Genomic DNA, 16,399 nt, shown 5'->3' on the forward strand with positions numbered 1-16,399 from the left:
TTTTTTCATTTGTAAAAAAGCAAAGCTGAATTTGACATGTGGCCTGCATTTGTGAGATATATATATTTATATATTTTATTTTATTTATTTATATAATATATAAATAGCTATTCGGCATGCAAAGAGTTTAGTGATTTCCCAAATTTGATTACAGCGTTCATGCCAGCCACCCGGATGGCCTGGTGACATTCGCTGCTAAAGAGTTGGGCTGGGGACTACTATGAGATCCACCTCCCTGGAGGAGAATTATCCTTGCTCCTCTGAGCTCACTGGCTGAATTTACTGGAAGGAATGAAGGTTTTCTCAATGCTCACTTTTATTTCTGTTGGGCTTCCTTGCTCCAGAGGCGAGGATTTTCTGGGAGCAGAACAGGCTCTTGGAGATGCAGGGCAGCAGCTCCAATGCGGTCTCCTGGAGGCCTTGCCAGGTAAACTGTGCTTCCGAATGGCCAGCTGTGGGCTGCAATGGTGCCTGAGAGGCCGAGGCTAGCACACCAGACAGAGTGGGAGACTTTATATGGGGGTCGAGGGGGGAAGGGCTTTGTACTTTATAAGAAAACTGAATGATGCCAGAGATGCTATTGGTTGCATTTTTCCCTCCTCTTGAAGGAAAAAAAACATTGTTTTAATATCCATCGGGGTGGCACTTAGCCCATGACTTTCTCTGAAATTCCTCCCTGCGACCTAGAGCTCCAGGGATGGATTTCCAGGCCACGACTGAGCAGTCTGCGCTCCTCTCACAGCGCGCTTTGTGGCTGAGCTGAGCGCACCTCTCGGGTCATCTCACAGTATCTCCAGAAGCCAAAGGAGTGGGGCCTCCTGCTCCCAAAACAAGATACTCAGCTCCCTGTGCAGCGAGAAGGCCAGGACTCTACGATGTGCTGAGAGCCCTCCCACCCCAGTGACCAGAAACTTCCCCGGAATGTGCCTGCGAGAGAGACCTCACCACTTGGCCCCTGAGTAAATCAAAGATATTATTTAAAAAAAAAAAAAAAAAAAAAAAGAACCCTCTAGATAACTCACTGGAACTCGCCACTCCCATCCTACCCCTGGGCATGTCAAGAGATGTCAATTACAATGGATCCAGATCCTGCAGCCCAAAGCACTTCTTGTTAAGTGTGTTTTCTCCTTTGTCACAGCCTTCATCGCAGGTCGGTCGGAAGAGGGGTGCTCGCCAAATGCGCCTGCGCGCGCAGCCCACCACGTGTTTCTCGCTGCGCAGGCCACACGCAGAGGTGAAAACCGGGTTAACTCGGTCCTGGGGCTGGGGGAGGGGACCTGGGAGTCATCCGTCGGTCCAGTTCTCCACAGTCCCCATGCCTGAATGGTACTGTAGGGAGGCTTCCCGGGACAGGGAGAAGCTCTGCGAGTAGAGGAACTCGTTGGCAGCATTCAGGTGCGGCGAGGGCGGCTTCCTCTCGCACACGGCGGCGGGGAGGCCCCTCTCCCTCGGGAAGGAGGCGCTGGGCCCCCGCTCTCGGACCTGAGACTGGGAGAGCTGATTGTAGACGCTGAAGTGCGCGTTCCCCGGCGGCTGCGAGCTCTGCGCCGAGATGGTGGGCAGCCGGGGCATCATAGTGGTGGCGGTGAAGTGCGTGGGGAAGGACTGGTAAGGCACAGTCTCCATGGTCTGAACGCCGTAGCTTGTGTACGGCGACACGGACGTCCACATGTTACAGCTCAGCGGGGGCGGGGGCAAGTCGTCCACCCCGGACACCCCGGCGATCTCGGGCCCTGAACCCGAGTACATGCAGGCGTCGCGGGGGGGTCACCTCGCTGCAGTAGGAGGGGCTCAGCATCTGTTGGTCGTAGGGAGGGGGCGAGCGGAAATAATGATCCTCCGCCACCGTGGAGGGGGCTTCCAGATAGGATCGCTTGCAGGGTAAGTCCAGGTGGCGGGCACTGTCTGCTGGGAGACAAAGAAACCTTCAGAAAGGGCCATTTCTGCCAGCCCCAGGACCCAGGACACCCCTGCTGGATGCCAGGACAGCCCTGTCCTTGTCATTCAGACCCCGCTTCCCCCCACCCCCCCATCCCTGCTGCGACGGCACTCCCAGGGGCCATTTTAATCAGCTACAGTTTGTATAAAGTGGCAGCAGCCAAGAAGTGGTGGGACTATGGACTGTGCTCAAAGGCCACAGGGGCCACTGCATCACTGGACACTGAGGGATGTGTTTACCCAGGCGGCACATGGCTTTGATCCTTTGCCACCCCGACTTTTGGGGATGGTCAGAGGTCTCAATGTGCACTGGCATCCTTAGGCTAGGGCCACCCTGGCCAAGGAGAGTGCAGGCGACTGCCAGGCCGAACCAGGCCCAGAGACCACATCTGTCTGCATTAGCCAGGAAATGAAAGCCACAATCCTCCCCTCCCAGGAAGGCCTTAGCAAGCCACAGCTACTCCAAGGCACGTCTCTGTCGCTGTTAGAAGAGGAAGTAAGCCCTACATAGGTTCAAAGACATCCCATCAGATTGTTATTAGACAGATTCCAACATAACAGGGTTTCTACAATTAAGACGTGGAGCTGTTAAGAAGGAAAAGGTGCCTGGTACTTCTGAGGCTAATACTCTGTCTGGGGGAAAATGACATTAACCGCCCCAAACCATGTAAGTGTGTCTTTCAACATCCTCAAGCATGAGGGCCTGACTATCTGGACTAGCGCGTCCTCCCCTGGGATCCAGCGATGACCCAGGCCTGAGGATTTGGGCAGCAGCCCACTCAACAAATACAAGAATAGTTGTCTTGGCCTTGTCAGGGTCGCTTGTCTTGGCCTTCCTCCTGCTGTTTTCTCTAGGGATTCTCCTGAGGAAAGTGGCCACAGACAGTAAGTAACTAAATGTGCATGGCTGTGGTCCAGTAGGACGTTATGGATGACAGCGTTTGAAATTCACATACTGTTCACATGTCACGAAATAGTCTTCTTTTGATTTTTTTCCAACTATTTAAAAATGTGTAAACCATTTTGTAGAGTTCACAGGCCAAACACAAAGGACAACACGGAGTTCCCGTCATGGTGGAGCGGAATCAAATCTGTCTAGGAACCATGAGGTTGTGGGTTTGATCCCTGGCCTCGCTCAGTGGGTTGAGGATCTGATGTTGCTGTGGCTGTGGTGTAGGCAGGCAGCTGTAGCTCCGATTAGACCCTTACCCTGGGAACTTCCATATGCCATGGGTGCAGCCCTAAAAAGCAAAAAAAAAAAAAAAAAAAAAAGGACAACGGGCCAGATTTGGTCCAAAGGCCACAGTTTGCCAGGCTCTGCTCTAAGCTTCTAGTTCTAATGGGACAGGTACAGTGGATACTTAGGGGCCTGCCGGCCTGGTGGCTAAAAGCTGAACTGCGAGAACATTCTGGCTTGCAAGCAAAAGGCCCCAAACCCATTCCCAAGAGAACTTCAGTGGCCTTAGGAGGACTTCTAGTGTAATAACACTAATCATTCGTATTTGCGTGTGTGTGTGTGTGTGTGTGTGTGTGTGTGTGTGTGTGTGTCTTTTTAGAGCTGCGCCTGTGACAGTGGAAGTTCCCAGGCTAGGTAGGGGTCAAATCAGAGCTGCAGCTGCCAGCCTACGCCACTGCCACAGCAACTCAGGATCCAAGCTGTGTCAACGACCTACACCACAGTTCACAGCAATGCCGGATCCTTAACTCACTGAACAAGGCCAGGGATTGACCCCTCATCCCCATGGATACTAGTGGGATTCGTTACCACTGGGCCACAGTGGGAACTCCCTCGTTCATATTTCATAGAGGGAAAAATCAAGACTGGGTACCAGGTGTTCTGGTTCCCAGCTCAGGGCTCCTCTTCTTCACGAAGAAGCTGTCACGGACAGTTCTGTTGCCTGTCTTGCTGGCCCCTAATCTACATCCACAACAGCTCCCGTCTGCTCTCAAGAAGCCTTTGCAGATCTGATGGGATGAGGCGGGGAGCCTGTGCTGGGACCCTAGGCCCCCTGTGTTAGGAGTGAGGTTGCTGCCATAAATGATGGCCCCAATCCCGAACCCTCTAGGCTGTGACGCTTCTGCCTCCTCCCTTGCCTAGAAGCGGGGCCTGGCTGACTTTGTATCCTCTGCTCACCCCGTGCAGGTGCTCAAAGCAACACCTGGGCCTGGGGAGGGCTACTGGTGGCCAGGGACACCAAGGCCACAAGCTGTGTGTGAGGGTTCCGAGGACTGGCCATGGTCCCTCATGCTTCGGGCTCCCTCTCTCAGGCCACACGAGAGCCAGGGGTGTGTGTGTCTGTGTGTGTGTGTGTGGGCGCACACGCACACACGCGCATGCTCACATGTGTGGTGGGCAGTGTTTGTGGGCAGCGCATCACCCCTCCTCCGACCCTCGGGGCTTCTAGACCAGGAGAGCGCTACCTCGTCTTTTCAGGCAGTGATAGAAGAGGCTGGAGTCCCTCTGGGCGGGAAAGGTGTTGAGGGGAAGGTCCTGTGGCTCAGCCGCGGCGAACTGCATGTGAGCCCCGTTCTCGTACTGGTAGTGCTGGAGCGCCTGGTGAGCCCCGTGCAGGGGGCTGACGTCAGGCTTGGACGAGAGCTGCGTGGAGACGAGCCTCTGCCGCATGATGCTTTTGGAGATCACAGGATATTCTTTGCTGGAGGCGAGCGGAGGACAGTCAGAGGGAGAAAGAAGGGAGAGCAGATACTTGGAGGGGTACGGAGCGCACGTGTCTGAACCCGGCCCACCCGCCCCACGCCCCCAGCCCGCGGCCGGGGCGGCCCCACCTCTGCAGCCGGGCCACACGCAGGTCGCTGTCATCACTGCCCCGGAATCCCTTGGCGAAAGGGTTGTTCTCAATTTTCAGCTGCGTGATCTGTCAGGAGCGGACACACGGCAGAGTCACCGGCAGGGGAGAGGACTGGGCTGGCCTCGGGCCCCCTCCCTGACCCCAGGCGCGTTCCAAACTCGCGGCAGCCGTGCTTGGGGAAGGTGCGTTTTGCTGGGCTCCTTGGCCTTGCTCACATCCCTGGCTCTCGGCCCTTCCACTCGCTGCAGACCTTCCAGATTCCGTCTCCTGCCCCCCCCCTCCGTGCTACCTGGCTTCAGCCTGTCATCATTCTCTCCCCGGCGCCTGTAACAGCTCCCCGTCCATGGCAGCCCTGTCCAGTGCAAGTGCCACATCGGGTTTGGCGTGACTGTTCTAAATACAAACCTGATTCTGTCACTCTTCTGCCTAAAATCCTCCACAGCCTAAGGCCCTTGCCCTCACTGGCCAGTCCCATGGTGCAGACGTGAAAGCTTCAGAGAAGGGCGGTGTGGGCCAAGGCAGGGAGGTAGGGAGGGTGGCCCCTGTGGACCGGGAGGCAGTTTGGGACCGTCAGCCTCTAGGGAGAGGTGGACCAGGATATGCGGGACCCCTTTGTCACAGCTGCCGGGGAAGGGCCTCCAGAGGGCTGGGTCACCTGCTCCCCCACAGCTGACAGCGCCCAGGGCTCCTCTCCTCATCTCTCTCTCCAGACCCAGAATCCCATCAGGAAAAAGAAAACTGCAGAACGAAAGGGCCCAACACTCAAGCCACAGGGCAAGCTTCACGCTCCTGGTTTTTACAGCTGCCAACTCTGTCCGTCCCCAGCATAGAGGCCCCAGTCCCCTTGTGCAGGAGTCTGGTCTCTGTTCCAGCACAGAATTCCTCTTCTCACTGCCCTGCAGGACTTAGCAGGTGACCGCACGGCCTGCCTCAGCCCCACTGCATGGAGGCATCACTTCCCACCTGTGTTTGGCACAGAAATGCCAGGTGGTGTCAGTGGTGGGGGCGTTGCGGGGCAGAGGTGGGCTGCAGCCATACCTTGTGGTTCTGGTAGGAGGTCACGGAGATGAAGGAAGTCTCTGGGAACACGTGGGTGCAGAAGGCTGTGTTTTTGGAACCAAAAGCATTGTTCTCATCTGCCTTCACGATGTGGAGCCGCGGCTGGTACTTGTGCATGGAGTTGAGGATGATCTGGAAGAGAAGGGTTTCCTTCTGAGTGCCAGGTCCCCTCCCCACTTGTCCTCAGCCTCATTCAGCTGGCCCAGGGCGGCTTTCCTTCTCCTAAAAATCCTGACTACAGGGGCTGAGCCCAGAAAGGTCCAAACCTCCCAAGTGAAGAAATCTCCCAGGGCCCCCACTCAGCCTCTCTGCTCCAGCACCGACGCCACGCCGGGTCCCAGGACCTCCCAGATGTTACAGACACGTCGCTATGGTAACGGGGAAGGAAACAGCTTAAAAGCTCCCGATGGGAGTTCTCCTGTGGTCACAGTGGGTGAAGCATGCGGTGTTGTCACTGCAGTGGCCCCGGTAGCTGTTGTGGCATGGGTTTGATCCCTGGCCTGGGAACTTCCACATGCCACTGGCATGGCCAAAAAAGAGAGAGAGAGAAAAGAGAGACGGAGAGAGAAGAAAAAAAAAGGGGGGGAGGGGAAGGCTCCCGATGACCTCAGCACAGTGTAGTAGGAGGAATTCCGATTTGTAGGCAAAATTCCAGGTGCCACTGTGGGACCTCAGGCATGTCCCTCGACTTCTCAACTTCTCAGAGCCTCAGCTTCCAGCCCTGCAGGCCGACTCTTCCCCTGGCTTCTGTCTCTCCTCTCCTGCTCTTCTCCCCTCTCTCACCCCCTCCCCACTTATGTGGGACCTGCCTTTCCTAGAAATGCTGCCCGCCTCTCATGTTTATCAGTAACAAAAGTGGCTTGACAGCCCGGAGGTTTGCAGAATGGGGGAGGGGGGGACTCCAAGGTGATGTCCCCCGCTGACCTTCCCCATCCACTCAGTCCTTCCTCCACAGAGGCCTGCCGAAGGGATGCTGGGGACATCCAGATGCACCCTGCCTTCAGACCCGCCCTTGGCGCCTCACAGCTGGACAGGAGCTCCATTATGGGCTGGAGTTCAAGGTAGGAGGCAAGCCAAGCTCCTAAAGTTAAGCCCATAGAAGGCCAGAGGCCCCCCAGGACCCACAGCCCTTGAGGAGGCCTGGGGCCAGGGGAGGTGGGTGGCCCCAACGCCAAGTTTACACGAAGAGCCCAGGAGGCTCAGCCGGCCCAGAGCCCTGCAAGGAACGCACGGTAGTTGCGGCCCCAAACCTGCTTCATTCGGCTGTGCCCCCACGGTAGCGGCAGCATCATGTGCCATTAAAATGTATTTTTTATCGTTGACATTTGCCAGACGCCCTCCCCATTGGAGGTAGGACCAGGAATGTGGGGCATTTTATCAGCACCGCTGCTTTTGTTAACCCTTTGGCTCCAGTCCTGGCTGGAAGAGGTTGGCCCTCAGGCCCTGGTCCCCTCTGAGCTTCCTTCTCTCCACGGAGGTACCCCCTCCCTTGGGCTGGCCCCTGCTGGCTCCCACCCTTCCAGGTTCCCAGCACCAGGCCTGGCGATGAAGCTTAGTGGAAGATTTAACCCCTGAGTGACCAGAGGGCTAAGCAAAGGGCCAGAGACAGGCTCCTCCATGGCGAGCCTGGGCTGAAGCCTTAGTCTGACAAGGCTCCGCTTTGCTCACACCCTGGGGACAGAGGCAGCTCCGGGAGAGGCTCAGCCGAGGGAGTGGGCAGGCAGGAGCCAGGCTGTGGGCTCGGGCCTCCCCAGCTCCTCGTTGGGCTGGGCAGCTCCATCCAGCAAGAACTAGCCCTTCTGCCTTCTGCACTGGCCGCTGCCCTCTGGACCCTTTGGGAGACAAGCAAAGAGCTCCCCAAACCCCAAACCAGGTCTTGTAGCCAGACAAAGGGCCTGCCAGACAAAGACGTCAGAGTGGGACCGAGGGGCACGAGGCCTGCCTGAAGAGGCCTCTGGGAGCCTGGGAAGGGGCCCCTGGGGAGAGGAGCTGTGGGCTTGGGAAACACCCCCAGTCCCTTTTGGTTATTCCATCACCCTGCACTGTTGCCCATTCTGCAGAAGCCAACAAAGGACCCAAGTTCCCTAGAAGACCCAGCAACAGAACACCTGGGAGGCAGCCTAGATGCCAGATTCCTGCCTCTGCACTTTCACACATGCAGCTCCTCTGCTGTCTTTTTTTTTCTTTTTTCTTTTTTTCTTTTTGGGGCTGCTCCCGCAGCATATGGAAGTTCCCAGGCTGGGGGTCCAATCGGAGCTGTAGCCGCTAGTCTACACCACAGCCACAGCAACTCGGGACCCGAGCCGAGTCTGTGACCTACACCACAGTTCACAGCAATGCCAGATCCTTAACCCAATGAGCAAGACCAGAGATTGAACCCACGTCCTTACAGATGTTAGTCAGGTTCATTAACTGCTGAGCCATGACAGGAACTCCTCCTCTGCTGTCTTAATCGTCTTTTCCCATTCTTCCTCACCTTCTAGGCCCAACTCTTCCAGGAAGCCTTCCCAGATGACCAAGTCTGCTCTGAACTCCTAATTCTGAAACTTCCTTTCCATACATTATCTATTCTTATGCTGCCCCCAGATGGCTTCTCATTTTTTCTTGTTCCTGTCGTGGCGCAGCAGAAACAAATCCAACCAGGAACCATGAGTTTGTGGGTTCGATCCCTGGTTTTGCTCAGTGGGTTAAGGATCCGGCGTTGCCGTGAGCTGTGGTGTAGGTCGCAGACGTGGCCAGGATCTGGCATTGCTGTGGCTCTGGTGTAGGCCGGCAGCTACAGCTCCGATTAGACCCCTGGCCTGGGAACCTCCATGTGCCGTGGGTGCAGCCCTAAAAGGTCAAAAGACAAAAAAAAAAAAAAAAAAAATTTTTTTTTAATTAAAAACTGCTCTAAAGAAAAGGCCATTATCTTTTATTCCTTTTGTATGTCTGAGCTCCTTTACTCCAAAACAGAAATGAGTGAGTGCAAGGCCGGGTTATAGGAGGAGGAAGACCTGGGCCGTGACCTCAATCTCTGGCCCCTCTTCTCTCATCTTTCTTTGCTCACTAGAGACAAGATAACCTCTAAGGCATTTTTCAGGTCAAGAATAGTGATTAAACATGTGCCCAGACAACCCTCCCGGGAATCACTCACACGCTCGCGGCATGTGGACCAGCCCTGGTCACTCCAGCTCTCCTGGGCTGGGGGTGGGACACAAGGGGAGAACACAGACAGCCGGCTGACAGACCCAAAGCAGATGCCTCCATCGTCTGTGCAGCGAGGCTGGGCTGTCCCTTAAGGACCCCTTGGGACAAATAGCACCAGGGCAGTCACAGGCTGTAACCATCCAGTCAGAGCCCCGGGCATCATCCAACCCCCTTCTCCCTGTCACCACCTCCAGGGTCCTGCCAGTGACCAAGGCCTGTGACTCCACCTGTAAACAAAGCCTCCTCCGTTTCCCGCTGCGCTGCCCCGGCTCAGGCCCCTCCTCCTCTCCTCTCGCTGGGTTTGGGGGCCGCCTCCTCCCCGCCTCCATCCATGTCCTCTGCATTTTCACCTGCTACACATCAGATCAGGTCCCTCCCCTGCTTAGAACTTCTGGCTCCGGCTTTGGCCAGGAAGACAACAGGTGAGAGCAGGACACTTGTAGTTCCTCCTCTTGCCTCCCGTGTCCCCCGCCACTCCTGCCAGAATTTCGGGCTCAATAAATGTCTTCTCTTCAAACAGCGGCCTGTGATGCTTCCCTCTCGTCCCTTGGGATAAAGGCCGAACTCTTTAGCCCATGATGAGGATGGGGAGATAGCCAAACACACCTTCTAGGGGAGGGAACCAGACAGGCTGGCAGGGAAATCTAGGAAGAGAGATGCTGCCAGACGTGCAAGGGCAAGTGGGGGCCACGCGGGGAGTGGCCCAGAGAAGCCCAAAGGGGCCCAGAAGCGTCTGTGGATCTCCGCCCGCCCGCTGCAAGTCCTGAGCAAGCTCTTCCCCTCCAGTCACTGGGGTCCCCCTCTGCAAAGCGGGGCCTTTGACTACATGATCCCAGACACCCCTCCTGACCCTGACAGACTGGAACCTGGACAGGTGTGTCTGGAAGACAGTCCTAGCCATGGAACCAAAGCAGATAGAAACTGGAGCACGCGTCGCAGCAGCCTGGGAGAACGAGAAACCGGCTCAGTGACTCATACCTGGCTTCCTCGGAAGTTCCTCTTTGCAGGGCTGGAGAGGGTAAGGCGCCACATTAAACGCCTCTGCCAGGATCTCACATTTATACTCCTTGCAGAGAATGCTGGGCCAAGTGGACCCGCCACGTCAACAGACCCCACTACACGACTGGTCCCAACATCATCATTGTTTTACAGAAATGGGATTCATTATGTTCTGGCTGCAGTTCAGAAGCCTGTTCTATTTAATAATTGTGATAGCGCCAAACATCCATCTCCTCAAGAGCTCGCCATAGCGTGCCTGGTTAACGAGGCCCAGATTTATCTGTGTTGGAATCACAGAACATCAGGGCATGGAGAGGCGGGCTTTAGAGAGCATTCTAGTCCTACCTCCTCATTTACAGATGAGGGCCAGGAGGCGAGCCGGGGGAACGGGACTTGCCCAAGGACACACAGCTGGTTGGAGATCGGATCCTGAGAAGATTCCAGATGGCCTCGGAGGAAGCACACACGGCTCTCTACAGCAAGCTCGGTAACGAACCATAAGGTTTTCCACGTAACACTTGAGGGCCAAGGAGTCACCAGGCCATCGTCCATCACAGGGCACAGCATAGCCGGACACTAGCCACACAACAAGTGGGGCTAGTGTCTGTTTGTCGTGTATTAAAACTGGATTTTCTCCTGCACCCCCTTTTTTTTTTTTTTGTCTTTTTGCCTGTTCTAAGGCCGCTCCTGTAGCACATGGAGGTTTCCAGGCTAGGGGTCTAATCAGAGCTGTAGCTGCCAGTCTACACCACAGCCACAGCAACACGGGATCCGAGCTGCATCTGCGACCTACACCACAGCTCACAGCAACGCCAGATCCTTAACCCACTGAGCAAGGCCAGGGATCGAACCCGCAACCTCATGGTTCCTAGTCGGATTCGTTAACCACTGCGCCATGATGGGAACTCCTCCTGCACCATATTTTGAAGAAAACCTTCTCCATCCCCCTTCTTACCCTCTCCAGCCCTGCAAAGAGGTTAGGAAAGAGACAAGATCTGCAGCTTCGTAAAAAAAGAAAGAAAAAAGAAAGACATACCTGAGACCAGAGACGCCTAAAGATTGGCCTAAAGAATATCCAGACTAGGACTGAGTCAGTCAGCCCATCAGCCGACTCAAGAGGCCTGGGCCAGTTAGGGCAGCAACGTTCCCGCCTTCTCGCCAGTCACAGCCAGGAAGGCCAGTGTTCACTGAGCACGGCCTATGCGCCAGGCCCTGTGCTGAGGACTCTATGCACCTCCTGCAATTAATCTTTACAACATCCCTGGAAAGTAGATGTTATTATTATTAGCTCCATTTTAACAGACAAGGGACTGAGGTTCCAGGGGCTAAACGTATCTGCCCAACTTCAGACAGAGATGGGAAGCAGAGCCAGAGTTGGTACCAATCTCCAAAGCTGCAAAGCTGGCACCTGCTGGGGAGGGCGGGGCCGGGCCTGGAGGCACGTGGGGCGTCTGTCTCCCAAAGCGCCCTCCGAGGCTTGGCACGTGGTCAGGGCTCAGCCCCCGTGCAGGAAAAGAGGAAAAGAGAGACAGAGCGTGATAGTTCTGGGGCCACACTGGCATATGCTTTGGATGGACATCAGATCTTGGTGGGAAAGGGCCTTCTCTGTCTCAAGAAACCCCTTTCACTGGATGCACACACTGCCTGCTCACCCCCACCCATATGGCCCAGGAGTAGGACACAACGATGAGGAAAATCCTCATGGTTTCCCAGCTCGTGGGGAAGTCGCACAGTCCTCCAAAGTCAAGCAAAAAATCAGTGCTGGGAAAGAGCAGGGGAAGAAAGACTGCATTTATAACAGCAACCGACAAGATGACATGGCTAAGAGGAAACGCGTGGGACCTTGGGAAGAAAATCTGAAGACCCTTGTGAAGGACAAAAAGCAGGCTTCACCCAAGAGAAGGGCATTCCTAACGACCCTCCCTCAGTAAAAGTTCTAATTTAAAGAGATTCTAATAAAAATAAGTCTCTTTCTCAACACTGCAAGCTGAGTCTACAGCTCATGAAAAAATAGACAAGACCAGCCAAGAAAACTTTGAAAAAGAAGACCAATGGCGGCGGGGGGAACCAAACCCGCCAGACCCTAAAACCTATTATGAAGTCTCAACAGTTAAGGCCCTGGCACGTGAACAGACACAGATTCAGAAGGGGATTTCGTGTACAGAAGACGGCCTCTGAAACCAGCGAGGGAAGATGACTAGTCAGTTACTGGTGTTGGGACCAGTGGATAGCCCTCTAGAAAAAAATAAGTTGGATTCACACCTCATATTGAAGCCAGAATACATTCCAAAAGGATCAATGGTTTAAATGTAATAACAAATCCATAAAATACTAGAAGAAAATACAAGAAAATTCCATTATAAGTCAGGAGTGGATAGAGGCTTTCGATGACTCAAAATCCAGACCCCATGGAGAAAAGACCCACACACTGCATTAAAAACTTCTGTGTAGGACTATCCCATAGGCAAAAGCGAAAGACATGTGACAGACTGGGCAATCAGGAGCCCAGAGAGCAGAGAGCAGCTAAATCTTCCTAATTGATCAAACCTCCCAGATAATGGGTAAGTGATTTTTAAAAATCTTAGAGGAAAATGAGCAAAGGCTAAGGACAGCTGTTCACAGAAGAGGAGACACGTATAAAAAAGATGCTTAACTTCACTGATAGTAAAGGGCATATAAATCGAAACTAAAACTAATATTTACGTTTCACCCATCAGACTGGCCAGAATCCAAAACTTTTCTCTCCCGCCACGCTGGTGAGGCTACAGCGATGGTAGGATTACACAGCAGCGCAACACCAAAAGGAGTCAAGGGAGGCAAAATTACAAATCACAAATCCAAATATGCCTCAAATAGGCATTTATCACAAGGAATACTTGGCGCCAGTATCAAATGACATATGTATGAGCTTAATTGAAAGAGCAAAATATAGGAAAACATCTAATTCCTTCATTAAGGATGGGCTACATAATTAATGGACAAACATGTAATGAAACTCTATGCGGCTGTTAAAAAAAAAAAAGGAGGCATTCTATATGAATGGCATGATCTCTGATACACTAAGTTTACGAGGCAAGATGCAAAGTGTTTACATTACATCTTGAATGGAAAAGAAAGGGTTTGAGACTCTGCATTCTGCCTGCATGAGCAAAGAAATTAATTACAGTGGTTACCTGTGGCCAGAGTTGGAAAAAACTAGGTAGGTGGGGAACCAGTGGAGGGAGATGTCTTACTGCAGACTTTTTCTCTTTTTTTGGCCTTTTTTTGGCTTATTTTTTTAGGGCCACATCTGTGGCATTTAGCAGTTCCCAGGCCGGGGGTCGAATCAGAGCTATAGCTGCCGGCCTACACCACAGTCACAGCAATGAAGGATCTGAGCCGAGTCTGTGACCTACACCACAGCTCATGGCAACGCCGGATCCTTAACCCACTGAGCGAGGCCAGGGATCGAACCCGCATCCTCATGGATTCTAGTTGGGTTTGTTAACCCCTGAGCCACGAAGGGAACTCCCACATTCCAGACATTTTTAATTTATTCATTGATTGATTTTTAAACCATGTGAATGTATTTCCTATTCAAAACAAATTTGACAAATAAATACGTATGAAATTATCACTGCAGTAGTTCCAGGATGGGCCTGGTGCTTGGAGTGGGGACCCTGAACTGTCTCCCTGAAGAAGGGGCATTTGCGTCCCAGGCTCAGGAGTAACTAACTAGGCCAAGAGGCCTGTGGCCAGAGGAGGAAGTAGCACCTGGAGGGGACTATGCATGGCATGTGCCACTCTGTGGCCTGGGAGCTGCAGCCCACACCCCTAGTCTGGGGCTAACACGGCCTCTGGAAGAGTTAGACATGCTCTATTAGAAATCATAAGCGGGAGTTCCCGTCGTGGCGCAGTGGTTAACGAATCCGACTAGGAACCATGAGGTTGCGGGTTCGGTCCCTGCCCTTGCTCAGTAGGTTAACGATCTGGCATTGCCGTGAGCTGTGGTGTAGGTTGCAGACGCGGCTCGGATCCCGAGTTGCTGTGGCTCTGGTGTAGGCCGGTGGCTACAGCTCCGATTCGACCCCTAGCCTGGGAACCTCCATATGCCGCGGGAGTGGCCCAAGAAATAGCAAAAAGACAAAAAAAAAAAAAAGAAAGAAAGAAATCATAAGCGAACCTTTTACCTCGGCAATCTGGGGGTCCTGAGACACAAGAGGTGGTGCAGATGGTCATTCTGCCTTCACACACACACACACACACACACACACACACACACACACACACGGCCCACTGAAGCCATCTCCTCCTCCCTGCTTCCCGATCAGGCGAGATGACCCACGTGCCAGGCATCTCTATGTCCAGCAGCAGGACTCGGGCCCCAGCCCAGGGACGCCCTCCTCAACTTGCCGAAACAGCTTCTCTTCCCATCGTGTGGTCACCTGGCAGAGGACCCTGCCAGGGGCAGGATGGGGTGGCAAGAAGGAGCGAGGGTGGACAGCACGGGAACCAGAGAAGTGGAGCCGAACTGGGGCGGCCCCGTCCTGCTGTAGCCCCTGATCCTTTCTGCCCCTGGTGCCTGCCCATCCTCCACCCCTGGGCTTGTGCCCGGAACCCAGGGGTCATACCCTGAGCCTACCCTCAAGAACAGAGGGCCCTCCTGGCCTCATAGCAAAAACCCACAGGAGTTTTCTAGCCAGAGCCCCGTCCTGTCTTTTTAGAACGTGTGGCCATACGGTCTGAGGGGTGCCTGTCCCCCGCCGGGGGAAGGCTGCGAATGGGAGGTAGCTGCTAAAGTCTCCGAGATACTGTGAGACCCGAGGGGAAAGTCCACAGTCCATCTGGCTGGAGAAAGTTCCTTGAGGTCTGGGAGCTTTTAGGGAAAATGGAAAGTGTGGACGTGAGCTGTGCAGAAGGACTGGTTTGGGGCAAGTTCATAGCACGTGGTGGCCCTTCCCCAGGCTCCAGCACCGAGAAGCCAAAGGGTGCCAGGCCTGCAGGGGGCAAGGCAAAGGGTGACTTGGAGGGCTCAGCACTCCAGCTGGCACAGACTGAGGAGCAGAATGCCGGGGTCCAGATGTCTGCTTTACCCCGATGAAGTGGGTTCACCCTCCCAGCCTGCTGCATGGTCGAAGGCTGCTCCTCTCCAGCGAGGCCCTAAATGGCTCAAGCTACGACAGCTCAAGCCCTGGGTCCAGAAGGACAAGTGGAGAAGCCAAGAGAGCGCGGGATGAGGCTCCAGAAGACAGGAGTCCACGCTCAGCTCCTTTACTTCCAGCTCCTGAGACATCACCTCGTCACCCTGAGCCCTGCCACCCTGCAGTGGGTGTTGTAACCCACAGACAGCACGTGCTGGGCAAATGGGGGGTGGAGAGAAGGAAGCTGCTTTGCACCCCAACCCTCTGGGGAGGAAGCTGAGTTAGGGTGGGGAATATCCCTCCCCCTGGGAGAGGCGAGCCCCCCTACGCCGGTGCGGCAGGTGTAGCCATGGGCAACCCCCCTGCCGCTCCCCCCCCCACATGACAACATCATGAGTCCAAAGGAGCGGCCCCACTGGCCCAGACTCGAGAGGATATGCAGGCTTCCTGCAAAACCCCCATGGACTCTGGTAGGGCCACCAAAGAGGCAAGCCAGGCTGGGAAAACCCTCTGCTGGGCTGTGAGGGCCAGGTGTCTTTGCTGCTACCTAAAACCCCCACCTGCCCCCCGCCCCTGCTGCTCCACAGGGGTCGGGAGGTGGAGAGCCCTCGGAGGCGTCCTTGCAGGTGGGACCATGAGAGCAGGCTGTGCATCCAAAATTCTCACCAGCCCTCTGATCCCTGGGTTCTTCTGGTCACTCATCGGAAGATCCAGCTCTTGCCAAGCTCTGCACCTACCTGGGGGTCTGTCCCACGGGCTCTCAGGCTTGGGCAGAGGTGCAGTTCCCTGCCTCCCACCACAGAGGCCTTCACTAACCTGGGGTTGGTGCCACAGCCTGGCCGAGCAGAAGAGGCCAAATAGGGGCTCAGTGGGAGCAAAGTCTCAGCCAGAATGGTGCCCAGTAAGACCTGTGAGGCCCCTCTGGCCTCGTTAAAAAGCCCTGTGCTCCGAGAGGTGGGGACTTGGCTGACCCTTCCCATCAGATGGTGGCTGGTCTCTGTCCCTGTGAGAGGCCGGGGCTCCACAAGCACATGTCAGGCGCACACCTGCGTGTCTCTGCCACACACCCAACGGCATCTGCCCGCCCTGCATGGGAAAGCCCATGCTGCTCGCAAGACAGGTAAGGCAGGAGTTTATTATGTCAATGAAGCATCTCCTACTTACTGGCTGATAGATCGCCAACTCCCAAGAGAATGAGACAGACTCAGAAAATTAGAACTAAAGGCTGCTTGCCAGTTACACACCAATCAGTCAGAAATGCAGCATCGCTGGCATTTTCCTCAA

General features: G+C 54.6%; 1 protein-coding gene across 1 annotated transcript in view; it reads right to left on the reverse strand.

The window, feature by feature from the left end:
• Positions 1-1,015: 1,015 nt before the first annotated feature.
• Positions 1,016-16,399, reverse strand: part of TBX4 (T-box transcription factor 4) — a 31,603-nt gene continuing 16,219 nt past the window's right edge. Inside the window, 5 exon segments of the mRNA XM_047758878.1 lie at positions 1,016-1,764; positions 1,766-1,908; positions 4,360-4,595; positions 4,726-4,814; positions 5,787-5,939. Coding sequence (XP_047614834.1) covers positions 1,285-1,764; positions 1,766-1,908; positions 4,360-4,595; positions 4,726-4,814; positions 5,787-5,939 — 1,101 coding nt within the window. The 3' untranslated portion in view covers positions 1,016-1,284.

Source organism: Phacochoerus africanus, chromosome 14 (genome assembly GCF_016906955.1).
Source record: "Phacochoerus africanus isolate WHEZ1 chromosome 14, ROS_Pafr_v1, whole genome shotgun sequence".
NCBI classification, from domain to species: domain Eukaryota; kingdom Metazoa; phylum Chordata; class Mammalia; order Artiodactyla; family Suidae; genus Phacochoerus; species Phacochoerus africanus.